Below are 26,646 nucleotides of genomic sequence, written 5' to 3'. Positions count from 1 at the left end.
GAAGCTAACTATCCTACACAAAATAGCAAAATCACTCCTCTTAATATGTTTTATTTTCTCCTCAGCATATACAACCATCTGTATATTTACTTGTTTTATTGTTTCCTCCCATAGAATTTGGTTTACACATGAATAGAGGTTTTTATGTATTCTGTGCTTTTAACAGATCCAGAATTATTTTTTGTACTCATTAATTATATTTTGAGGAGCTAGGGAAATGGCTCAGTGGTTAACATCGCTGGCTTCTCCACCCAAGAATCTTGAGTTTAGTTCCCAACACTCATATTTGAAGGTAACAACTATCCTTAACTCCAGTTCCAGAAGAGGGATCCAATGCCCCCTTCTAGTCTATGGCCATACCACCCTGAACATGCTGGATCTCATTTGATACCCCCTTTTGGCTTGCAAGGACACCAGAGATGTACATGGACACACTTGCAGGCAAAACACCCACATATGAAAAACTGATGCTAAATAAACAGATTTTGAATGAGTGTTCTACCACAATGGCTTTTCATACAAGCAAGCAGCTTCTTCAGTGGGAAGAAGGCATCCCCAACTAGCTTTCCTGGAGATTGCTGTTAAACAAATGTTGTCTGGTCTGACTGATAATCAAAGTAGGAATTATACCAAAAGTTTGTAGATACCTAAGTACAGCCCTATCTTACTTATTTATTTTGAAACAGGATCTCAGTATGAAACAGGATCTCAGTATGCACACCCCTGAATAACCTATACCCTATTATTTACACTAGGCTGTTCTCAAAGAACTCTACCTCTGTTTCCTGGGATTAAAGGCAGGCCTGGAATTCCTAGCCTTTAAAAAAAAAAAAAAAAAATTAAGTTGTTTTTTGGTGATGGTGGTGTGTGTGTGTGTGTGTGTGTGTGTGTGTGTGTGTGTGTGTGTTCATGTGCATGGGTACATGTATCCATGGGATGCATGTTCAAGTGTGTGGGTGTAGAGGGTAAAGTTGACATTGAATGTCTTCCTCCATGGCTCACCCCTTTTGTTTGTCAAGGCAGTTCTCACTGAACCTGGAGCTCACCAATTCAGCTAAGCAACATCTGAATAACACCTCCAGACCAGAAGAGCCGGAAACTGTGAAAGTTATTTGGTTGTGGTGGTTTTCATTATAAGTTTTGACATCTGTGGTTAACTTTGCTATCCAAGGTCATGACTGTGCCTGGAAAACATGACTCCGTGCCTGGAAAATTGAACTACAATTCCCAGAGGGCCTCGCTAATCTATCTGGGAATGCTGGGAAGTGTGGCAGAGTATGGTCTTTGGCCAATTATAGTTTCTGTTACAGGCGTAGCGATTAAGTTTCCCAGAGTGCAGCTTTAGGAGGATTCTGGGAGGAGTGGCAGAAGCGTCAGTCCTACAGGGAAGGGAAAAGGTAAACCATTTGAACTTGGACATTCAGCGTTTCGTGGGGTTTGCAGACTGTTGGGACATAGAAAGCACCCCGAAAAGAATTCAGAGTGAGTACAGTGAAACGAAACCTGTTCTAAGTGCAACCAGGATGTAGTAAGGAGTCATAACCAGAACTGGCAGACGCCCTCGCCTACAGCGTTTGAGTTTTTAAGTGTTTCTAATCTCGAGAAACCGGACCTTTTTGCACTCAACATTGAGTACCTCAGTTTATTTTCTGATTTCTCACCTTTTCTCTTAATCTTTGAGGTGGTGGTGGGATCTTTAGAAATAAACCATAAAGCTTTTCATATAACCAAGACCGTGAAGGCTGCATCACGGTGGCATCTCATCCTCTCCAGACTGGTCGAAATCCACAATGGAATGGATGTTACCAGGACTCTCCCAAACACAAAGACCAATACCTCTGCAGGGTGAGGGCATCCGTGAAGATTCGGATGGACTCTTTGTTATGCTTTATGCCTTCTGGAAAGGCGAGCAAGATGAGAAATGTATGCCATGTATTTTGTTAGTTTTAGGTCAAAACAGTGTTACCTTTCATCTCATCTGTAATTCTTTGTACACACACACACACACACACACACACACACACACACACACACACACACCACGAGGGAGCGCAGCTCTCTGTGACAAATTCCTGAGTATTCGGGGCATGACAATTTGCAAATGGCTAAAACTAATTTAATAACAGAAATTGGGCAAGACACTAGGCAGCCATACAGTGGGCCATGCAGACTAGGTAGTAGCTACCCCTACAACGAAGTAGCTTTTGCATTTCCCAGGATCTACGAACCTCACCAGAGGAATTCCAGTAGCCTAGAAATAATCCAGCTATTATCCCATGAACTACTGTTTTAGTTATACATATTTGTTTCTTAAAAAGAATATGTGCACATGCCTAAATTTTAGGCATCGTGTCTCAGTGCCTATAACCCCTCTAGCTGAGGCAAAATGGTTGCTGCCATGAGTCTGAGGCCAGCTTGGGCTACAAAGTGAGACCTTGTCTCAAGATTAATAAATGAATGAAATTTAAAATCAGTAAAAATAAATACATTTAAGACAGGGCTAGGAAGACGGTTCATCGGGTAAAATGCTTGCTGAATTTGATTCCCCAGGACGACCCTTGTAAACCTGGGTGCAAAAACACACATCTGTAATCTGAGCATGCCTACAACGAAAGGAGAGGCAGGGGAGGCTTCCTGGGCACTCACAGGCTAACCACCCTGGTGTACACAGGGACAAACAATAGAAACAGCTTGGCTGAAAATAAGGTGGGGGGGGGTGAAGATCCAACACCTGAAGTTGTCCTCCAATCTGTACACGTGTCCTGTGGCACATGTGTGCCTATAGCAACCCCCCCAACACACACACACACACACACACACACACACACACACACACACATACTATATATACACAAATGTACATGTGAAAATGAACAGTTTAATTGCATGTACCCTTCTCAACCATCATCATCTTCCCTTTCTCCTAAACTAGCCACTGTCTATAGGTTGGTCTGTATACTTCTAGCCATTTGAAAAATATAAATGTCTAACCATAATCCTGGCATTCAGTAGTTGATAGCAGTAGGATCAGTGAATTCAAGGCCAGCCTGGGTTATATGAGAACCTCTCAAAACAAATAAAAAGTAAAAGTCCATACAACTCCAGATGAATGAAGTATTATATGTTTGCAATCACAGCACTGTGGAGTCAGAGGCAGGAGGATTGCCATGAGTTCAAAGGCTAACCTGGGTTACATAGCAATTTCCTGGCCCACTGAAGCTAAGACCCAATTTCAAAATAACAACAACAACAAAAATATGTAATTTATGTATACTGGAATGGTTTATCTGTTCTCTTCATTGTAAATGAATTAGGTAATGGTGACCAACTAAATATTACTTGTCTTTTCCACTTGTCTAGCTGAAGATATAATAGGCAAATAAAGCTTGGTGTGGAGGCTTATGTGTGTTAACTCAGTACTTGGAGGGAGGGGACTGATACAGGATGATTGCCTCTGATTGAAAGCCAGCCTAGGCTATATTGTTTCCAGGCCAGACTCATCTTAAAAAGTTATCATCATCATCATAAATTGATAAAAAAAAATGTAGTATATAATGTAATATTTCAATATTTGCACATCCTGTTAAATAAACCAAGCTAATATATATATATGTATGTATGTATGTGTATATATCCTTACATATTTATAGTTGTTCATTGTGGTGAGGGCATTTAATGTCTCCTAGAGGTTTTCAAGTGTCTTTCAAGTATATATATATGATGACCATCAGTGCTACAGATTTGCAGAACTTACATATCCTGTCCAATTGAAATCGTATACTCTTTGGCCTGCATTTCCCCGTTGCCTCTTGGGTATTTCTGAACTGTGTTCGTGCTCTATCCTGAAAAACAAATATTATGAATTACTCTTTGCTGTTACTACACACATTATTCTCTGTTTAGAAGCTACTTACTATTCCATTTAATCATACGTTTGAGGGGTTGCTGAGGGTCAAACCTTGGGCCTCATGCATATTAGGTAAGTAGTTTACAACTGAGCTATATCCCCAGACCGTATCATAATTTAAACTGGCATAGTATGCATATGAAGGCCAGTGGACAACTGTGGGGAGTCAATTTTCTTCTTCCACTGTGGTTCTGGAAATCAAACTCAGGTCATCAAGTTTGCACAGCAGCAGTCTCGCTGGGTCCCAATATCATAATTTTAAAAGTTTTTATTTCTTTTATGTTCATTCATAAACAACTATGTTTTTATACATGTGTATGTGTGTCTGGTGCTTGTGGAGCAGAAGAGGGCACTGGAGTTACATGTAACTCCTTGGCTCTGGAGTTACAGGCAGCTGTGAGCTAACATGTGGGTGCTGGGATGCTGAGTAATCTCCAGCCCCTATACTCTTTATTACCATTCTTTTTTTTTTTTTTTTTTTGAGACAGGGTTTCTCTGTATTGTTTTTGAGCTTGTCCTGGCACTCACTCTGTAGACCAGGCTGGCCTTGAACTAGCAGAGATCCCCCTGCCTCTGCCAAATGCTGGGATTAAAGGCATGTGCCACCAACACATGGCTTCTTTATTAACACTCTTAAACATATTTTTTCCTCCCTGGGATAGATTCTTAGACGTAGAGTTTTTAGGTAAAAGAAGTTTTATTTAACACATTAGCAGTTATTCCTAAATTAACTTTAAAATATTAGAGCTATGTACATTTCTGAGTTATATATGAGCTATAAAATTTAGCCTTAAACACATATCTTTAGTTATGCCTTTGTTAGCATCTCAGGGTGTTTTTTAACCCACATAGTACATACTACCTTCTGTGAAGGTTATTCATACTGTATGTTTTCTTGTTTCTTAAATGACCTTGAGTAATATCAGCACCTAATATTTCACTGACTCTAATTTGCCAAATATATTTTAGCCTCACCAGGGCCATAGATTGCAACCAAAACTATTCAAGGATTAGTCATCAGGGACTCATAATTGTGCAATCAAGAAGCAGGCCTGAATGCTAAAACTCACTACCTCCCAAGTGCTGGGATTAAAGGTGGGTATGCTCCACCATGCCCAGCCCGAGAAGTTGGATAAAAACAAAAAATTATTACATCTTAAATTTATTTTGTGTATATGTGTGTATGCCCTGGTACATTTGTGGAGGTCAGAGGACAACTTGTGAAAATTGGGTGCTGGGAACTGAACTCAGGTCCTCAGGCTTGGTGGCACATACCTTTATCCATAGAACCACGTCACCAGTCTAGAATGTTGTTATTTATGGATGAGAAACTTGGTCAGGAGTCTGGAGACATCTCAGAGTTGTCCAGAGTTGTCATTTATTTTATCAAAGATAATGCTAACGACCGTAGTATATTTCAGTGGTCAGGAGACGGAGGGTGTAGCTTAGTGGTAGAGTACATGGTTTGCAAGTGCCAGACCCTGCCCTCAATTTCAAGAACTAAAACTTAAAAAATTAAAAACTTTTAGCTTCTTAATATGGTGAAGCCTTCTTTCTTTTTAAGAATTCCTTTCTGTTATTACCCACAGTTGTAGGGATTGAATCCAGACCCTTGCACATGCTATGGAAGTGTTCTGTCATGACCCCATACCACCCCTACCCAATATGGTCAAAGTTCACTTCTCACCAACAGTCCAATGCAGAAGAGTTTTGGTTGATGGAGGAGCTTTTCTCTGTGTGTGAATCAAAGATCCGTCTAATGACTTTCCTTTCCATTGGAGTCTCCTAAGCAAAGGGGGAAATGAGGATGGAGAAGCCACATTCAATGCTAAAGATTCATCCTAGAAGGGACATATATATTTCCACTAACACCATATTGTTAAGACCCAGGCATGGCCCTACCTAGGAATAAGGAAGGGGAGAGAGATGGTTGACTTTGCAGCACTTCCCATCAACAGCTCCACAGTGTGAAGGAGGAAGCACATTATTCATGTTAATTAGCTGATTCTCATATCTTCTGAGCTCAGCAGAACAGGTTTCAATTTTCTGTTCACATGAGTCTTGGGTATTTTTGTTGTTGTTGCTGCTGTTTGTTTTTCCCTAATATTGTAAAATGATTCTGCCCTGGCTTAAACTATAGCGCTCTTGTTGATTTATTATTTTAAAGTACATATTGTGACCCTAAAAACAAAACAAACCTCCATTTTCTCTAGGAGCCCAACAATGTCTCTGTATTTTGGAACAATTTACAGGAGGAAATCTTTTTGGTGCTATAGGCTGCTGTCAACTTATGTCACCAGGACACAGTGAGTTCTTACCAATCTAATTATTTTGGGTCTATTAAATACTCTTAAAATCCTATATTAAGATTTAAATGTGCAAGATAAAAATTGCATATAATATCCATATTTATAGCTGAAAGACATTTAATAATAAATTTCCAACACTGAAAATGTTCTTGACTGTAAGTTCTACTCAAATAAGACATTGTCCTTTTGCCCAAGAGTGGTGATGCACACCTGAAATCCCAGCATGTAGATGGTGGAGGCAGAAGGACCAGGAATTCAAGATCCTCCTCATCTACATAAAGAATTTGAGGTCAGCCCACGTTACATGCATACTCTCTCTCAAGAACAAGAGGAGGAGGAGAGAAAAAGAAGGAGGAGGAAAAAAGGACTTTGTCCTTTTTTTTTTTAATTGTTGTTACTGTTTTTGTTTTGAGACAGGATCTAGCTGTATTTTTTGTGTGTGTACATATTTATAGTTACACATGTGGAGAAGGGTGAGTGTACATGGTTGCGCATATACATATGGAGGCAGAGGTTGACCAGATGTCTCCCTCAATCACTTCTCCACTTTACTTTTTATTTTTCCAAAGTTTTATGTATATGGGAATTTGGCATGCATATGTTTGTGTACCATGTGTGTACAGTGTCCACAAAAACCAGGAGAAAGAGTATAGATGGTTGTTAGCTGCTATGTGGGTGCCTTGACCTGAACTCAGGTCCTCTGAAGAGCAGCCAGTGTGCTTAACTACAGAGCTTAGTCTTCCACTTTGTTTTTTGAGATGGGGCTCTCACTGAATCTAGAGAGTATTGATTGACTAGCTAGCAAGCCCTAGGGATCCTCTTGTCTCATCCTCCCTGGCTCTGGGATTATAGTGCCCTGCCCGGCTTTTTTATTTTATTATTATTATTATTATTATTATTATTATTATTATTATTATTATTTTACAGATCAAAACTTGAGTCTATGTTGGCATAGCAAACACTTTACTGTCTTGGTCATCTCTACTCCCCTATTGGTTTTTTGAGGCAGTGTCTTACTATATATAGTTCAGGATGGCTTTGACCAGCTGTTCTTTTGCTCCAGCCTCCCAAGTGCTGGGACTGCCTATGTGTATCACCATACCCAGCTAAGACATTGACTTTCTTCTGTGGTATCTTGTTGCCTGAGACAGTGCTTCCCACATAACAGGCACTGATATTGTTAGATGAATGCACAGGGAGGGAGATGTTAAAACAGACCTGTTTGGTGTGATTTTTAACACAGTTAAACTATATTGAATAGTATATTTTTATTTCCTGAAACAGCAAGAATAACTTCAAGACCCTCCTTCTCTCAAAAAAGCTACACACTTCAGGCTGGAGCAAAGGCTCAGCAGTTAAAAGCACCTGCTGCTCCTGCAAAAAAAACCCAGATTTGGTTCCCAGGATCTGCATGGCAGCTCACAACAATCTTTAACTCCAGTTCCAAGGGATTCTACACCCTCTTCTGAGAGGCCCTTTCCAGAGGCACCAGGCACACATGATACACACATGCATGCAAGCAAAACACACATTCACATAAATAAAAGTAGATAAATCCTTAAAGAAATAATAACAACAACAAAAGACTACAAATGGCCTGGCATGCCTTTAATCGTAGCACTTAGAAGGCAAAGGCAGGTAAATCTCTCTAGGCCAGCCTGGTCTACAGATTGAATTCCAGGGATAACCAGGGCTACACAGAGAAATCTTGTCTCAAAATAAATATAAATAAAAAAAACAAAGATGACAAATGAGTAATTATGATTGGTTCTGTATCCACTCACATATTTTTCTATGCATACCTATATTCCTTTCAATGTATATTGATACACAATACTATTTAGATAATTCCAAAATTCTAAACAGGATTTTTCCTCTGATTAGTGGGATAATTGATTTTTTTGATAAAAATTAATTGGAGCTTGGGAGATGGCTCAGTAGTTATGAGCAATATCTGTTCTTCCCAAGGACCCAGGTTCAATTCTCACCACCACTGGCAGCTCATATCTGTCTGTAACTCCTGTTCCAGGGCTTCTGACACCCTCACACAGACATGCATGCAGGTAGAACACCAATGAACAAAATAAAAATAAATTATAGTTAGCTTGATGATGGGGGTGCATGCTTTTAATGCCAGCACGCAGGAAGCAGAGGCAGGTGGATCTCTGTGAGTTTGAGGCTAGCTAGTCTGGGACAGCCAAGTATACACAAAGAAACCCTGTCTGGGAAAACCAAAGTGTGTGTGTGTGTGTGTGTGTGTGTGTGTGTGTGTGTGTGTGTGTGTGTGTGTAAAATCGTTTCTTGTTTCTCAACTGGATAGTGGTGGTGAATGCCTTTAGTCCCAGCACTTGGAAGGCAGAGGCAGGCAGATCTCTGTAAATTTGAGACTGAGGTCAGCCTGGTCTACAAGAGCTAGTTCCAAGACAGCCTCAAAAGCCACAGAGAGACCCTGACTAGAAAAAAAAAATCAGATAAAGCTTAAAAATAACTACTTTCAGACTTGGTTGTCAGTATAATGGCATCTATGGTACTATAATGAAAGGGAGAAACTGAGGTCTTTACTGAGAAGTGTCTGGACTTTGGATCTCACCAGATCTGTTGAGGCCATTAGTTGAAGACCTCAACGTCAGTGTTTTTATTTTAAGGATCTTTGAGGCAAAGTGTCCTACTGTCTTTGAAGGCATCAGTATTTCTATTGTTTGTATTTGGTAACTTTGGAGTGGCCCTTGTCTCTCTGACATACGTACATACGTTTATTCTTTACCCTGGAAGCTACAGTCACCTAAAATAAGTTTAAATATACAAGTTGGGTTTCTTTTGGCTCCGTTTATTTTGTTGTTGTTGTTGTGTTTTTCGAGACAGGGCTTCTCTGTGTAGCTTTGGAGCCTATCCTGGCACTCACTCTGTAGCCTGCCTCTGCCTCCCAAGTGCTGGGATCACAGAGTACTGGGATTAAAGGTATGTGCCACCACCAGTCAGGTTGGCCCTGTTTCTAAAGAGCTCTTTGTAAATCCTCTTCACCAGTGGATGGGATTCCTAGCATGGCCAATGTGGTGTTAGTTCTGTTGTGTGTTTTCATGCAGTGCCAACTCTGCTTGCTGCCTTTACACACGTTCCTATATCTTAAAGAAAACACTTGTAAAAACATTTCCCACTTACTTAACAAAATATGGCATATGCTTGAGAGTCTGTTTTAGGGCTTAACTTTTTGATCCTTCTGTATGGAGATCAAACCCAGGGCCTTTCACATGCCTGACAAGCACCCTAACACTGAGATACACCCATAGTTTGGTTTTAGGGTTTTAACCAGCAAAACTGGTTAATAATTAAAATGATTAAAATAATTAAAAGTCACCACTGAATCTTCTTTTTTAAGATTTTTATTCTGCCTGTGTGTATGCCTGAAGGCCAGGAGAGGGCACCAGATCCCAGATGGTTGTGAGCCACTATGTGTTTACTGGGAATTGAACTCAGGACCTCTGTAAGAGCAGCCAGTGCTCTAAACCTCTGAGCCATCTCTCCAGCCCCACCACTGACACTGAATAATCTCCTCCTCCATTTTTTTTTTCGAGACAGGGTTTCTCTGTAGCTTTGGAGCCTGTCTTGGAACTCACTCTATAGACCAGGCTAGCCTCGAACTCACAGAGATTCACCTGCCTCTGTCTCCCAAATGCCACCACCACCCAGCTTCCACCACTGAATCTTAAAGACTCTGATTCAATTTGAGCTTGTGGACAAACTCCAGCCACACTAAATGAAGATCCTAGGAAAGCCTAGAACTTGCTTTATTATTGTCTCTTTTGATAAACCAGTATTTCTTTTTCTTTTCTTTTTTTTTTTTTTTTTTTTTTTTTTTTTTTGTTTTTTTTTTTTTTTTTTTTTTGTTTTGGAGACAGGGTCTACATAACCCTCATTCCCCTGGAACTCACAGAGATCCACCACCTCTGCCTCCTGAGTTTGATTAAAGGCATGTGCCACCTCTATGCCCAGTCCAGTAAGTTTTCTTAATCTACTTTTTTTTGGCTCCTGAAAATATTATCATTATGAATATGTCAATAGTCAAAATGGGCTTTACCAGTGGTTCCTCTGATACACTTACAGAGCCAAAGGAGTTCATGTCTGAAACATCTGAAACACATGTGCACTGATCATTACATGTATGCCTTGTCTTCCCTAGATTGAATGAGAATTCCTAAAGGTGCAATTTGCTCCCATCTGTGGGTATTCTGTGCTGATGTTTTGACCATACTCCTTAACCTTTCAGTCCACTGCCTACAAATTCTTGCCTTACTGTATAACACTGGCAAAGTTCCTTAAGATTTAATTCAGTATTTATTGCCCTTGAAGTTCAAATCAATAAATACTGGTTGAACTAAGCTATTTTATATACTAATTACTAAGATGAAAAGCCAAGAATAGGAGACCCTGTCCTTAAAGAAACCAGTCTTTCTGGAGAGATGAACAGTGAACAAACGGTACAGTGGCACACACAAGGATAGGTGGGAGAAGTTGGGTAAAGACCAGAGTGCACAGTTGCTTGTAGCCACCTCAACTTCAGAGCAAACTGGGATGGAAATAAATTAATGAAACTTGGCACAATGGCACAGACCCTTAATCTCAGCTACTCTATAAGCTAAGGCTTTCATGGATGGACTACAGAGTGAGTTCAAAACCAACTAGGGCAACTTAGTGATAAAAGGTAAGAAGAGAATTGGAGAACTTGCCTAGTAGTGTAATACATACATACATACATACATACATACATACATACATACATACATACATACATACATACATACAGTGCAGGAGAGTTAAGAATTCCTCCAAGTGAATGAGAGACAACCATGTCTGCTTGTTTATATAATTTGGGCTGTATCTGTATGTGTCACAGCATGTGGAGGTCAGGGGATAACTTGAAGGAATTGTCTCTCCTTCCACCATGTGGGCTCTGGAGACTGAAGTCAGGTTGTCAGGCTTGGTCATCTCACTAGCCTAAGTATGGTCTTTCAGTAGTTTGTTTCCTAAACGCAGGTATCTATTTAAATTGAAGGAAGATGATGAGGCCTGCAGGGAAGCTCAACAGACCGGAGTGTTTTACCTCTTTCATGATCTGGCTCCTTTGCTACAGGCATCAGGACATAGATATCTGGTCCCCCAGCTTAGCCGAGCAGGTAAGGTCAAGGTGCACCAGTGGGAGAGATGACGCCTTGCCACTAGGTGAAATTCAGGTTACATTGAAGCTCCAAAAAATATCCTTGCATTTTTCAAATAGCTCTTGAAACGCAAGCTTTCGAACAGAAGTTTCTGTCCTTCCCAATCCCACAGCCATTTAGTCCAAATAAACACACAGAGGGTTATATTAAATTATAAATTGTTTGACTGAAGGCTCGTTTCTTATTAGCTAGCTCTCTCTTAGCTACTAACCCATTTCTATTGATCTGTGTATCCCCTCGTGGTCTTGGCTTACCAGTGATGCCTGGGCCTCTTTCTTCCTTGGCAGCTACATGACATCTCCTTGTCTCTGCCCACTACCTTTCTCTATTCCTATTTGGATTTCTCACCTAGCTAAATCCTGACTGTTCATTGGCTGAAACAGCTTTATTCATCAACCTATAGGAGAAACATATTCACAGCATACAGAAGGACATCCCCCATCACAAGCTCACATAACTATTTCTACTAACTAAATAAGTCATTGTATGAACTTGAATTGCTAGTTATTCTTGGTAGTGATATGAGCCATGAGTGCCTTAAACAGAGGTCCTTGTAGCTCCTATTCAAATGGTATGGACCACTGCCTGTTTTGTAAATGAAATTGTATTGTAAGATTCCACACTCATTCTTTAACATACTGTGTCCAGTTGCTTTTATGCTACAATGGCAATTGAGTGATCACAGCAGACTGTATTATAAACTATAAAATATTATCTATTTACAGAGAAGATTCTCCACCCTTGCCTTAAGCTAATGAGTTCTAGACTCAGGTAACTGCAGTTTATATAGTTTAAGATTTGCATCCTAGGAGCTAGAAAGATGGCTCAGTGGTGAAGAAGGTGAAGGTGGGACTGCTCTCCCAAAGGACCAGGGTTCAAATCCCAGCACCCACATGGCAGCCAGCAACTGTCTGTAACTCCAAGATCAGTCACTCTCACACAGACTTACCTGCAGGCACAACACCAATGCACATAAAATAAAAGTAAATAAATTAAAAAAATATTTGCATCCTAACTTGATTTTGACTAAGCCAAAATCAAGTAAAATTAATTTTTTAAATGGTTTTGAGCCTAGCCTGATGGGAGATGTCATTCTGTATATATGTTTCTCATACTGGTTAATGAATAAAGCACTGTTGGCCAATAGGAAAGGAAGATAGGAGGGACTAGGAGACAAGGAGGAAATAGGAAGTAGTAAGGAGGAGCCAAGACCGGGGAGACCAGACGCCTGCCTCACTCCTTGGTAATGGCCGGCTCCCCGGTAAGAGAAATACATAGATCAACAAAAATGGGTTAATAATTAAGATAGAGCTAGCCGATAAGAAACTAGTAACTGGCCAACAAGATTATATCAAATACAGAGTCTCTATGTGTTATTTGGGGCTGGTGTGATGGCGGGACAAGAGCAACGGCGGGACAAGACTGGCTGCGGGCGAAAAAACCCATACTCCTTACACTAGCCTTTAATGGCTGAGCTATACCTCCAGCCCCAAATAAAATTAATTTTGAGACCCTTTTTAGTACATGCAGCTAGATATCTACGCTTCTAGATTTGGGAATTTTATTTTTGGGACTCAAGTATGGATTGAGCATACTTTTTTAAAATTCTGAGTGGAGGAGGATGTGACTCAGTGGTAGATATATGACCAGCATACACAAGTGTCTTAGTTACTTTTCTGTTGCTATGATAAAACACCACAACCAAGGCAATTTACAGAGAAAGAGTGTATTTCAGGCTTACCATTTGAGAGGAATGAGAGTGTCATGGAGGAGAGGCATGGCACTGGAGCAGTAACTGAGAGCTTACATCTTAAAGCCAGGAAGCAGAGAACGCACTGCACGTGCTTCCCTGCAGCAACATACCTCCAACAAGGCCACATCTAATACTTCCAAAATAGTTCTACCAACTAGTGACCAAGTATCAAACATAGGAACCTACAGGGCCATTCTTATTCAGACCTCCACAATGAGGTTCCTAGATTCAATCCCAGTAGCAGGGGGGAAAAAATCTGCAACCATTAAATTGAGGGTAAATACCAATAAAATAAAATAAAAATCTATGATATATTAACTATGGTCAGGTGTTCATTCTTTTCATTATTCCCTAAACAACAGTGTAAAACAATCAAGTACATATTTGCATTGTTATTTGGTATTTTAAGCAACCAAGAGCTATTTAAAGTATTAAAAGATTTGATCACACCCAAATTTTGGTATGTAAGAGGTATTCTATAACAGACACCAGCTGATTGTGAGGTCGTAACTATGTACTCTAAGCAGAAGTATTTCCTGTGGGCCTCACATAGCTGTGGTGATGTGACTAAAATTTGTATCTCACTTTTTCTCTCTCTCTTCTTTTTTTGTTACTAGAGTTGGAAGGGCTGCTGGGTAAGTTTGGACAGGATTCCCAAAGAATAGAAGATTCAGTACTGATTGGATGCTCCAACCAGCACAAAGCATGGTTTGCTTTGGATCTAGGTCTGAATAGCACAGCCTCCAAACATGGTGTGTATTCCTTTTCCTAATAGGTACTTCCCTGCCACTCTCAGACTTTAGGTTTTGCATACCATTTCAAAGAAAATTTTACACATACAAAAACATTATCAGTTTTTCTCTTTAAATAAAGATATAAAAACACTATTAGCCATTATCACCACTGAAAAGAAAATAAGAAAGGACTTGCTATTAAACTTTAGATAGCCTGAAACTTGCTATGTAGCCTAAGCTGGCCTCAGATTCAGTCCTTCTGCCTCAGCCTCGGTGTGCTGGGATAACAGGCTTGCATCTGGCTGAAAACCAAGGTGTAATGATTTTTGTCCAAGTGGTGGACACACACACACACACACACACACACACACACAAAATATCTTAACTATTTAATAAGTATTTTAAATTCATGTCTTCAAAACCTGATATGGCAGCATATAAAAGAATTTTAAGTTCTGGGCCAGCTTAGCCTACATAGTAAGTTTTTGAGTGGGGGGGGAGAGGTACCCTACAAAAAAACAGCAAAGTTTGGCATGGTTATCAAAAACTTTAAAAGGACTTTGCTTTTAAATTTTTCACTCAGGATTCAAAAAAAGAACTAAAAATAAGTATCAGAACTAAAGTCTGAGGGGAAAGGGATTGGCTCACATGCAATTGCTCCTTTGCATGTTCCTTTCTTCTTCTCTGTCTCTCTCTCTCTCTCTGTTTCTTTTTTGTTTCTTTGTTTCTCCCCAGTTGTTGGGGGTACAGGTACACACACACACACACACACACACACACACACACACACACACACACACACACACACACACACCAGGCCTTCAGGAAAGTTTACTTACACCAGGCCTTCAGGAAAGTTTACTTTTCCCTGAGGATGAGCAAATGGGCTGATTACCTTTGTCTTTATCTTCTCAGGGGAAATAGGAGGAAGCAGGAAATTTCTGAGCTAAAATTTTGAGTTAATAAAACAAGAAGTTTGAGAATCTTTTAGTGCAGGGTTAGTTTAGGTTATTGCTTCTCTGTCTCTGTCTACCAGTGAGGTAAAATCAGGGCATATTTATTTTTTCTATCCATCGAAGTAGCTATGAATCAACAACTTTGGGCTTGTAGTAATTCTGTCTATGTCCTTGGCTATCTGGAAATGTGTTAGATAGGATGCTTTTGCCTGGGCCCTAAACAGTGACAAAATGCCCATCAATAAAGGTAATTGCTGGAAGGCATATCTCTGCTATTGCAATGGAGAGGGGAACAAGGACCTGATAGTGGGAAACAGGCCCCATACATAGCTAAGGAATATAATCAGTAAACTAGAACCTGTTAATGGAGAATGGGTTTTACACATAGCTCGGGAGTGTAATCTGTAAACTCCAACTGCATGGGGAACTTGTTCCCAGTAAATGATCAGATGGTACTGAACTGGGAAGTAAATCCTAAGTTTGTTACAGAAAGGAATAAGCTACAGAAAGAATCTACAGCAAGAAACAACTAATTCATTCACAAAACTATAACGCCAAATACAACTCTTGTATTGGTTTTATCCATTAGAAGAATTCTTGATTCTTCTGAGTTGTCTCATGATATGGAGCTGTATAATTACAGTGATGTTGTGGTTTGTAGTACATGGTGGTACATACTTGTAATCCCAGCACTTGCAGAGTTAAAGATCATCCTTATCTACATGAGACCAGCCTGGCTGCACAGCATTCTGTCTCAAAAACAAACAAAATTGTGATAGCATTTTTTTTCATAAGCTGTTTCCATGGTCCTCCACCCTCCACTTTGGTCAGTTTGGATCCTCCCATGCTCTCCTCTCTTCTGTGTCTGGGGTGTAAGTGTAATGGTTGTGGGATGAACTTAGATATCCCATTTTATGCTTTCCAAGGATTGGTATTGCTGGTCCTGACTGCTCTAAAACAGATCTTATGAAATACTATACACTAACATTTTCCAAAAAACAAACAAACAAACCCCTAAGAATCTGTTCAATTTTTTTAATTTTCCAAAATTCATGTTTGGGATCTCTCTCTCTCTCTCTCTCTCTCTCTCTCTCTCTCTCTCTCTCTCTCTCTCTCTCTCTCTCTCTCTCCAAATAGAAGCTTGGGGGCCTGGGTAATTTCCCAAATCCCTAGATGAGTCTCTAGACAAGTTTGGGAAGCAGAGCTTAGACAGGATGGACTTCGAAGGCAAAGCTGGACATCTGTTTAATCACATTCTCTTTTCTAATTTCCTAGTCTCCTTGCCAAAATCTGAAATGGAAGCCGAGCTCGGAGGTTCTTTTATCAAGCTGAGGCAGGCTCTTTTTCAGCTGAACTCCATGGATTCCTCCTTACTATTCACGGTAGCTCTGGTTTCTCAGTTCCATAGGAAATAGAACAAAGTTGTGTGTACTGGCAAATACAACCTTGGGGTGACACATAGATTCTCTTGGATCACAGACCTTCCTGTACATTAATTAGCAGAAGACAGTGTACTGTGAAAGATGGTTCACCGTTCCTTGTTTTACTTTTAGCAGAGCTGCTGTGAAGATTTGCCTCGTAACAGCATGTCAACTGGATCTATATATTTTGATAGCTATTAATTATTAATATATTTTTACAGATTTTTTATACATGCTTTTTAATTTTTTTTATTTTTAATTGAATGTGCATGTATGCTTGAATGTAGATTGTACATATTGAGTGTAGCTCTCTGCAGAGGCCAAAAGGGGCACCAGCTCCCCAGGAGCTGGAGTTATGAGTTGTGTGAACGGCAAGTTATATGTCATGGGTGCTGGGAACTGAACTCTGGTCCTCTGCAAGGGCAGTATGTACTCTTATTCTTATTCTTAACCACTTGGCCATCTCTTCAGCCCAACCTCATAAATATTTTTCTCTACAGCATGATATACATCTTTTTACATAAGAAATAATTTTACATTGCTTTAATAACTTGTTCTCACAACTTTAGATCTCACTTGTTAATTTTTATTGTTGGCTTTTTAATCTTTATTTTTTGAAACAGGGTCTTATCTACCCCAGGCTGGTCTTGAACTCACTATGTAGCTGAAGATGACCTTGAACTTGTGATCCCTCTACCTCTATTTCTTAATTACCAGGATTATAAGTATGCCCTTACCTGCCTGGTTTATGTGGTACTAGGGTTGAACTCAGAGTTGACTACATATTAGATGTATGAATTACCTTTCCTGCAGCTGTGATAACAACCCTGACAAATACAACTCAAGAGAGAAAGGTTTATTATGGCTCACAGTTCCAGGGTGCAGTCCATCATGGTCGGGGAGTCACATTATATTCACAGTCAGGAGGCAGACAGTGATGGAGGATCAGTCTGGCTTCTCCTTTTTATTCCAGCCAGGACCCCAGCCCATGAAATGATGCTTTGCTAGACACAATTAGGGTGGGTCTTCTCACCTCAGTGAACCTCTCTAGATAATCTTTCCCAGACATGCCCAGAGATTTATTTCCATGGGGATTCTAAATCCTGTCAAGCTGACAACAGTTATCATACTAGCTATTAATGGTTTTTTGTTGCTTTAATTTTAAAGACATAATCTTGGGTAGCCCAAACTGGCCTTCATCTTACTATATAGCAGAGGACAGCCTTGAACTCCTGGTCCTCTGAGCTCCATTCCCCCAGTTCTGGGATTATAGGCATCTACACAGGCACCAACACACCTGTCTGCTGTGGTGTTTTATTGTCTGTTCTAAATTAAGGAGAAACTCCTAAGCATTTTTTTTTTATAGAAAAGGAAAATCACAACTTGAGTTGTAGAAACTGTGGGTGAAAGTACCTGCTATGCAAAACTGACCCAAGTTTCATCCTGGGAACCCATGGAAAAGCCAGATGCTGCAGTGTGCGCTGGGATCCCAGGACTCCTATCGCAAGATCTCAGGTAGAGGCAAGAGAGTGGCTGAAAGTTCAGGGGCCACTGGCCTCGAGCACACTGCACAGCAAAGCCAGTGAGACCCACTTCAAGGTGGAAAGCAAGAAAGAACTGGTTCCACAAGTTGTCCTCTGACCTACAGTTACACACACACACGTTTTCAAAAAATCATAACTTCATTGAGGAGGAATAAGTATGAAAGAAATGTTTAACCATAATGGAAATTGAAATGTTTTCTTTTTAAGATGGATTACATTTGCAATTCATAGTGTATTTCAAAATACCTTGTAGGTTAGGGATATAGTGCAATGAAAAATTACTTCCTAGTAAATGTGAAGCTGTAGTTTCCCAGCACTGCAAAAAAAATTTTAAATACATAAAATATGTTTTCTTTTAGATTTTTTTAATGCTAGGACAATATATTTAGGCCATTTTCTTATTTTATAGTTTAATACCAGTTGGAATAGGTGAACTAGGACCAGTGAGATGGCTCAGCAGGTAAAGGTACTTGCCATACAAGCCTGATGACCTAGAATGATCTTTGTAAAGGTGGAAGGGAAGAGCCAACTCCATCAAGTATTCCTCTGACCCATCCATGCACCATGACACATGTACTCCCCCCAAGATGCAACACTTTATTGATAATACAATTAAACAACTTCCTTGAAATGAGTGAGCTAGAAAAAGATACCCCCAAGAATTGGTCTAGACACCTTTCTCTAAAGCCGGACCCTCCTCTATGTCTCTAGGCTCAGGCTCTTCTCCGATGGCACAATGGTCACCAGTTCTGTAGCAAAAGTGGGCAGCCCACTAAGAAGAACATGGCCGGCAGCAAGCGAGTGTGTCTTTCCAATAACATCATCTACTATCCACAGGTAGGGACAATGGGGTGGGACATACCTGCAATTCTAGTACTTGGGAGGTAAAGGCAGCCTGGGTTACCTGAGATACTTTCACAAAAACCAAAGTAAGGGCTAGAGAGATGGCTCAGCAGTTAAGGGCACTGGCTGCTCTACCAGAAGACCAAGGTTTGATTCCCAACACCCACTTGGCAGCTCAAAAAATCTCTGTAACCCCAATCCCAAGGGATCCAAGACCCTCTTCTGGCTTCCTTGGGCACCAGGCATGCATGTAGCACACATACCTATATACAGGAAAAATATTCATGCGGATAAAATGAAAGTAAACAGGCAGGCATTGTAGTCAGCACTTGGGAGGCAGAAGTGGGCAGATCTCTGGGAGTGACCCTAACCGGGTCTTCACAGTGAGTTCCAGGACAGCCAGGGCTATGTAGAGAGACTCTGTCTCAATAAAATAAATAAATTTATCTAAAAAATATTTCTCTTTGATTTTTGAAAAAGGGCCTCTCTATGTAGCCCTGGCTATCCTAGAATTTGCTATGTAAACTGAAGAGTAGAAAAAGGAAATTGAGGCAGTATTCCAAGATGGCTTCCACCACTCTGTCACGGGGAAGGGAGCCTGTGTGCTCAGAAGGCTTCCATGATTGCCTGCTCCTTTTGCCTTCTAGGCCTCCAAATGCCAACATCTCAATTTCCATTGTCCTTTCCTAGATGGCCCCTGTGGTGATCACACTGGTGACAGATGAGGCCCGGTGCCTACTTGCCCGCCAGAGCTCCTTTCCCAAGGGACTATATTCTGCCCTGGCAGGCTTCTGTGATATAGGTAAGGAGTTTAGGGGAGGAGCTGCAGGTGAGAGTGGAAAAGAAAACAATTTGTCCTGTTGCCATCATGCTTCTAGTCACAAATATTCACTCTCATGTCAAGAAAACTGTCCTGGAATCATATACAATTTTCCTACATTAACAGGAGGTAACATTTGGAACATACAGCATAGCTGGAAGAGCGATACAGTGATACACCCACCACCTCGTTTCTATCATCTGTATTACACTCTGCTCACATATGCATCTACCCATTTGTCTGCCTGTCCATCAGGCCATCTTATTTCTTATGAACAAATTTCAGACATGAGTGTACTTCTCCCTGAGTCTTTCAGCACACAATGATGCTAACTAGAATTCTGTGCTTACTTACATTTCCTTATGCTGTTATCTCTTTTAGTTTACTGGGTAAAGTTTCAGGATAGTGAGACATGACACTGTCATCCAGCTGAAGGGAGCAGTAACCTCTCCCATTGCTACACTCACCTGCATTTTAACCAACCCACTAGACTTGAACACTTGCTATACTCAGGGGCTGATTCCTTGTGCTGGGAACTGCGACTTGGAACACTCGCAGGAGCACCACATTCAGACTCCTTTCACACATTAGATAACATACAGTTTTCCTGCACCAGGCCTGTCTAGAATTAATCTGAGTGCTTTCAGGTGAAAGTGTGGAAGAGGCTGTCCAGCGAGAAGTTGCAGAAGAGGTGGGTCTGGAAGTGGAAAACCTACAGTACTTCTCATCCCAGCACTGGCCCTTTCCCAACAGCTCGCTTATGATTGCTTGTCATGCAACGGTGAAACCAGGGCAGACAGAGGTAAATTCTTAACTTTCCCTTCACCAGACAGAGAGCACTTTCTGAACATGTGCCTTAAGGAGTACTGTTTGGGCCATAGGGAGGTATAGAAGGTAATCAGTACCTTGAAGGAATTTGCCCTTGAGAATGGAAACAAATGGTCATCATTCTCCCTTGCATATATCCTTTGCTTCCCTTTGAGCTGCTTTGTTATAGTATAATTAACACAGAGTCTACCCATGGACAGGGGTTGTGGCTCACTTGGTAGAATGTGAGCCTAATGTACACAGCACCATGTAAACCAAAATTTGGGAGGTGGAGGCAGGATGATCAGAAGTTCAAGGCCAGCCTAGACTACATGAGACCCTGTTTGTTTTTTAAAATGGCATGTCTCCAGATGTCTATAGACTTCTTTTTTTTAAAAAAAAAAAAAATGTATTTATTATGTATGCAGTGTGCTGCCTGCATGTATGCTTACATACCAGAACTCATTATAGATGGTTGTGAGCCACCATGTGATTTCTGGGAATTGAACTTAGGACCTCTGAAAGAGCAGCCAGTGCTCTAAACCTCTGAGCCACATCTCTAGCCCATTTGCAGACCTCTAATGCTTCTAAGTTGCTGGGTTTAGAGATAAGCATATATCAGGAGCCGCCAATCAGGCATCATTATAGGTATCATGAACTTACCCTTTATTTTCTGTCCTCCTGCTTTTCCTCTGTGCTAAGAGCAATTAATATAAGCCTCACTTTAATGTATTCAACAGAATATTTCTAACTGTAGGTTACTAACAGAACTTACTCTGTTAAAAACTGTATATCCTCTGATCACTGCTTCCCTGTTTCCCCCTCCTTCCAGACCTTAGGAACAGTTCTACTCTTTGCTTCTACACCTTTGACCATTTTAGTGGCACCATGCAGCTGAGACCAGGTATGGTCTGTGTTTGAGGCCATCCTGGTCTATAGAGCCAGTTCCAAGACTCCAGGACAGCCAGTGCTACACAGAGAAAGTCTGTCTCAGAAGAAAAAATAGTTTCTATACAGCAAAGGAAACACAGAATGAAAAAACACCCTGTGGGATGTGAGAGAATGTTTATAGAGTAAATATCTCAAAAAGATTAATATACAAACTATGTAAGGATCTCAGCACAGACATGTGTTGGAGTTCAGTGGTAGTGTGCACCTTTGAGGTCCTGCATCCCAAGACAGGGTTTCTCTGTGAAACAGCTCTGGCTTTCCTAGAATTCCCTCTGTAGACCAGGCTGGCCTCAAATTCACAGAGAGCTGCCAATATCTCCCTCCCAAGTACTGGGATCAAAGGTGTACCCCACCACCCAACTTAATGGTACCTTTTATAGAGACAGAATACACATACCTCACTTAGCAATTTGGAGATTGATCTTACTCCTCACAGAATTCAGGATATTGGGGACTAATGATATAAAGCTATAGGAACTTCTGGTTGAAAGGGACTTTGGTATCTTCCCTAAATCCACCTTGTTTGTCTGTAGCATGTCTGACAGATGGAAGTCACCAAAGGCCCTGACTACCAGTTTGCCTATTCTGTCCTCTGGTTTTTATGGGCTCGATAATCTGCTTCTACTTCCTGGGACAGTCTGTGTTTACTTTACTTCTTGCTTTGTCATCATTGACCTTTATCCTTTAGAGAGAGCAACATTTGTACAAGTGTATTTATGTGTACATATGTGGAAATCAGAGGCAGGCTCTGGGAGCCCGTTCTCTCGTTTCAACGTGTGAGTCAAAGGACCAAGCTCGGGTTGTCAGGCTTGGCTTGCTGAGCCATCGTGCTGACCCTGCAGCTGCTGTTTAATTGAAAGAGTTATACAATTAATTATAACTCACCACTCAATATTTTAGTATCTGTACTTGGGGATTTTATGTGTATGTATACTGGGGGTTGAAACTAGGCTAAAAAAATGCTGTTAGCCTTGTACGATAGGATATTTTTTTTATTTTATCTTTTTAAAGAGAACTATGTAAAAATACATTTGATTCTCTATTGTTTTTCCTGACAATATGGAGAACTGATTTTAACCTAGCCCATCAATGCCGGGTGTTATCATTTAAGAAAACATAGTTTTATATGAGTTTTCTCACTTTTGGCCTAGTATTTTAAATTTTATAGTTCCTAATTTTTCTCCCCCTCCCGCCCCCCTGTCTTTCAGATCCAGGTAAACCAGAGAGAACTAGAAGCAGCTGCCTGGTTCAGTCTTGATGAGGTAGCCATAGCCCTGATGAGAAAGGGTTCCTTTCTTCAGCAGCAGAGTGATGCTCTCCCGTTGTTGTTGCCTCCCAAATTAGCTATTGCCCACCACATGATTAAAAAGTGGGTGGAAAGGCAGACCTGTTCTTCCCTGGCTGCTTAACTCAAATCAAGCTGTCTAGATCCCTCCCGGGCATTGCTGAAAGGCATGCCAGAGATGTACTACAATAGAAGGTGGCAAGGCCAGCTCCAGGGCAGCCTCCTAAGGCAGAGGAGCTCTGAGAAGTTCCTATTGCCAAAAGAGGTTCCTATTAACAGACAACCAAAAACATCAGTGAAACTAGGATAAAGCATCCTGTGCTGGCACTTGTCCCAGCTGCTTTGGAGGATGAGGCAAGAACAAAACCCCTAAGGAGCAGAGTTGATTGATGAAATGCTAATGATGAGCTGAGGGAAGGGTACTGATTCATTCAGATGTGAGCCATTTTCTCCAAGGCTGTAGGAGCATACATCTTCAGGCACATGGCTTATGGTTGTTGCATTTACAGGAACTGACAAATGTGCCTGGGGTAATTTATCTTAGTATCTAAACTATTAACAAATCTTAACGCACATTTGAGTTGCTTCTGTCCTCACAGAAAAAATAGCATAATATAATGTTTTTGAATTTGTATGTAGGTATATTCCTTTTTAAATTTTATTATTACAAGTGTTTGTCTGCATGTATGTCTTTGCATAATATGCATGCCTAGTCCCTGTGGTGGCCAGAAGAGGGTGTTACATCCCCTGGAACCGCAGTGACAGACTTGTGAGCTGCCTTGTGAATGATGGAACTCAAACTTGGGCCTTCTGGATGACAGCCTCTGAGCCACCTTTCCAGCCCCTATAAGAGTATACTCTTATATGTGGTAGTTAAAGTTGACCATTTAGTAGTTGTTGCTGTTGCTGGAGATCAAACCCAGGGCCTCATACATGGAAGGCAAGTGCTCACCACAGAGGCATGTCCTCAGCCCCAAAGTTATGGTTTTGTTTTTTTGTTTAAGCTCTGAAGGGTTGAGGAAAGTGGGAACAAAGTTCTTCCTCAGCATACTCTATAGGCAAACGGAGTTTGTTTGTTTGTTTTTCGAAGTAGCTAAATCCAAAAAGGGATTTAAATAATTTGAAAGACTGTGTTGTGGTTCCAGCTCTTTCACTGGCTCAGTTTGTGACCCAGGGAAGAGACTAAACCTAAGACAGTACTGAATCTGCATGCCCAGAGGACACTGCTTCAACTGAAGGAGTGTTGAACCACCACTACCACCCACAGTGCTAGAGAGACCGAACTCATACACCTCTGCAGGCCTATCACTGAGCTGGACTCCAACCTCTGTGTCCTCTGTGCCTTGCCATTGTAAGAGAGATTCTCTGGAGGAAATAAATGTTCCTGCCTTTATTCAGACTTACTTTTTTTTTTCCTGTCTATTGCTCAAATTTTAGAAAATGAGAATGGGGTGTGGATGGGAAAGATCTTTGTGTGTAACTGTAAAATGTTTAAGTCTGGATTCCCAGGCTGTGGTACAAACAGGAAAATGTGCAGAAGAAACTGTCAGAGAGACAGTTGGAAAGAATGGCTGGGGCAAGTCCTAGCTTCAGATAACTGCACTAACATAACTTAGAGAGGAAAGACCCAGCCACCCTAAGCTTACCCACACATTGCAGAAGCATTAATCTAATTATTCTTTATCAATAAAAAATCAGGAGTCAGATATCAAGGTAAGAACCTGAATGATCAGAGAAGCCACCTTCCTCTCTCCATTCCTCCATCCAAAAGGACAAGATTCTCTCTCAGACCTGCATTACTACTTCCTGTCTCCAATATGTCCTCAAGTCCTCCAAAATCTCTATGGTTAATTTTGGTCAACTAGTGGCTAGCTCTGCCCTCTGACTCAAAGCAAACTTTGGCAAATTCAGAGAAAATACTCCATTATCTAACATTTCTTGGTGAGTCCAAAGTTTTGTACCTAATTTACTTTCTGTCCTAACTTGTATTACTAACCAAAATGATCCTTTTATGTCTCTCAACCTTATATACTTTACACCACTTTTTTTTCTTTTTTTGGTTTTTCCAGACAGGGTTTCTCTGTGGTTTTTGAAGGCTGTCCTGGAACTAGCTCTTGTAGACCAGGCTGGTCTCAAACTCACAGAGATCTGCCTGCCTCTGCCTCCCAAGTGCTGGGACTAAAGGCATGCACCACCACCGCCCAGCCTTTACACCACTTTTGTGAGTTTCTTTTCTGAATTTGGTAACAAGGAAAATTCTATAACTACCTAGTCTTTGACTTTATTAGAGACTTAAGAAGGATGTAATATCATCTGACTAAACTGGAAGTGCAAAGTACACAACTTCCTAAACTAAGAAATGACAGAAACAGCTAGCTGCCTGGACAGTCACCCAAGGTTCCTCTGTAACTTTGGGCAACCTTAACTTTGACCTACAGGCCTACCTAGAATATCTTGACAGATTTTTCTGTGAAGCAGGATTTTGAAGTCATTTTCTTTTGTGTCCTCCTTGTCCAATTTAGGCAGCACACTGTCAGCTGTTAAGGCAAGCATATTTTCTTGCCCAGTGGCTAACTTTTACCACAAAGAAAGCAAACTCCATATGGAGTTTCTTCATTGCTCACCATCTTCTCTGAAGTAGATTGGTGGTGCCAAGAGCAGACATCTCTCACTGTCATAAAAAAAAAACCTTGTATGATTAAAATATCTTTAATGCCACATCCTGCAGATCTCTGAAATGTTTGAAGACCACTTGTCTATATAAAACATCTCTGTTTGACTTTGAAAACATACCTAACATGACTCCAAGTTTGATTGTAATAGGGGCCTAACTACCAGTCTGTATTTCTTTATTATTCTAAATAATTTATAATAATAACTTTCAAGGATTAGAAATGTACATTACATTGTTAAATGAGCTGCATAGCTACAATACAATAAGAGTAGAAACAAGAGTAGTACTCTTTGTTCTAATAGAAATAATCTCAAATTTGTATCACTATGCAAAAATATCTTAAGAGTAGAAATATATGTACAGTATAACAAAAATAACCTCAAATGTATATAGACATATGAAAATCCATACCAATGTAAAATATTTAAGACTAGTAGTTGCTTTTTTGGTTTAAAAGTAGATTCAATAATCTACCCTTTAATCGTATCATTTCTATATCCCTTTTTCTTTACAGAACTGAATATAATTAGATTAGCTTTGTTTAGCTTTTTTTCCTGATCACTACCAATAACAACTTGTAACAACCTCCCTAAATGATGACAAATATCCATAACCCACTGAATGACCAAAAACACCCAACCCATTGTAGCATTCAGGCATTATGCTGCCCCCCACCCCCACCTCCAGCCGCCCATCACCTGGTTGGATGTGCTTGGCAGTACTCAGCCAGTACTCTGAGCAATGCAGGGTCCTGACAATCTCTTCAGCTTTGTCACTATAGCTATATCCTCTTTAAAAGGTGGAATCCCACCTGCTTTCTCTCTTCTCTCTCTTCCTCTTCTCTCTCTTCCCCTTTCTCTTTCTCCCCTTCCCTCTGTCTCTCTACATCTCTGTATCTCTTTCTCTCTTTTCCAATAGGCCCCTCTACGCTTCTTTTCTTTCTCCCTTCTCTTCTTTCCCCCACCAATAAAGAAACCCTCCATATGAATGCTGTCTGCATGGTGTGTCTTTCTCACCTGCCATGGCGGCCCCTTGGCTCCAATCCACCAAGGTCTCTCCCCAGCCGTTTTATAACACCACCTCTTGAGAATGTGAGTGTTATGTACTTAAAGTTACTTCCTGTTTTCTTGTGGGGGTGATGGCATCTCTAGGGGACCCTGAGAAAATTGAGATAATAGTCAAGTCCTGGGAGAGGTAGCTGTATCATTTGTTGCCAGTCTCTGTGTAATGGAAAAAGTGTAGGCCTTATCTGAAGTCCTGGCTAGAGTAGTGCATGAAGCTGAACCATCTTAGCTAGCATCATTAAATTGTCCTGAATAGTTTTTAGTTCAAAGCTGTTCTTTGAGTGGTGTTTGTCAGCCTAGTGACATGACTACAATCCAGGTGAAACTGTCATTGTGTGGCTCCATCATCCTATTGGAGGCATCAA

At 40.7% G+C, this 26,646-nt stretch overlaps 1 protein-coding gene across 3 annotated transcripts; it reads left to right on the top strand.

Annotated features, from left to right (window-relative positions):
- Positions 1–1,325: 1,325 nt before the first annotated feature.
- Nudt13 (nudix hydrolase 13) lies at positions 1,326–23,225 on the top strand. Of its 3 annotated transcripts, none has more exons than XM_051174473.1 (9): positions 1,326–1,397; positions 6,121–6,213; positions 11,248–11,387; positions 13,800–13,934; positions 16,148–16,254; positions 18,549–18,674; positions 19,371–19,482; positions 20,148–20,302; positions 22,467–23,225. In XM_051174473.1, exons 2-9 carry the CDS (start codon positions 6,131–6,133, stop codon positions 22,665–22,667), a joined length of 1,059 nt encoding a protein of 352 aa, XP_051030430.1. In that variant the 5' UTR covers positions 1,326–1,397; positions 6,121–6,130; the 3' UTR covers positions 22,668–23,225. The 3 variants fall into 3 exon arrangements, with proteins under 3 accessions (XP_051030430.1, XP_051030429.1, XP_051030431.1); XM_051174472.1 differs by having other exon boundaries at positions 1,326–1,482; XM_051174474.1 differs by lacking the exon at positions 6,121–6,213 and having other exon boundaries at positions 1,365–1,482.
- The last annotated feature ends 3,421 nt before the right edge of the window (positions 23,226–26,646 follow it).

Source organism: Phodopus roborovskii, unplaced genomic scaffold (assembly GCF_943737965.1).
Source record: "Phodopus roborovskii unplaced genomic scaffold, PHOROB, whole genome shotgun sequence".
NCBI lineage: Eukaryota > Metazoa > Chordata > Mammalia > Rodentia > Cricetidae > Phodopus > Phodopus roborovskii.
This window is presented reverse-complemented; position numbering and strand designations above follow the sequence as displayed.

Coding starts and splice junctions, on each gene's coding strand:
- Nudt13 (XM_051174473.1), top strand. CDS start 6,131: ATGTCTCTGTATTTTGGAACAATTTACAGGAGGAAATCTTTTTGGTGC. Junction 13,935..16,147: donor TAGCACAGCCTCCAAACATG/GTGTGTATTCCT, acceptor CTAATTTCCTAG/TCTCCTTGCCAAAATCTGAA. Junction 16,255..18,548: donor ATTCCTCCTTACTATTCACG/GTAGCTCTGGTT, acceptor CTATGTCTCTAG/GCTCAGGCTCTTCTCCGATG.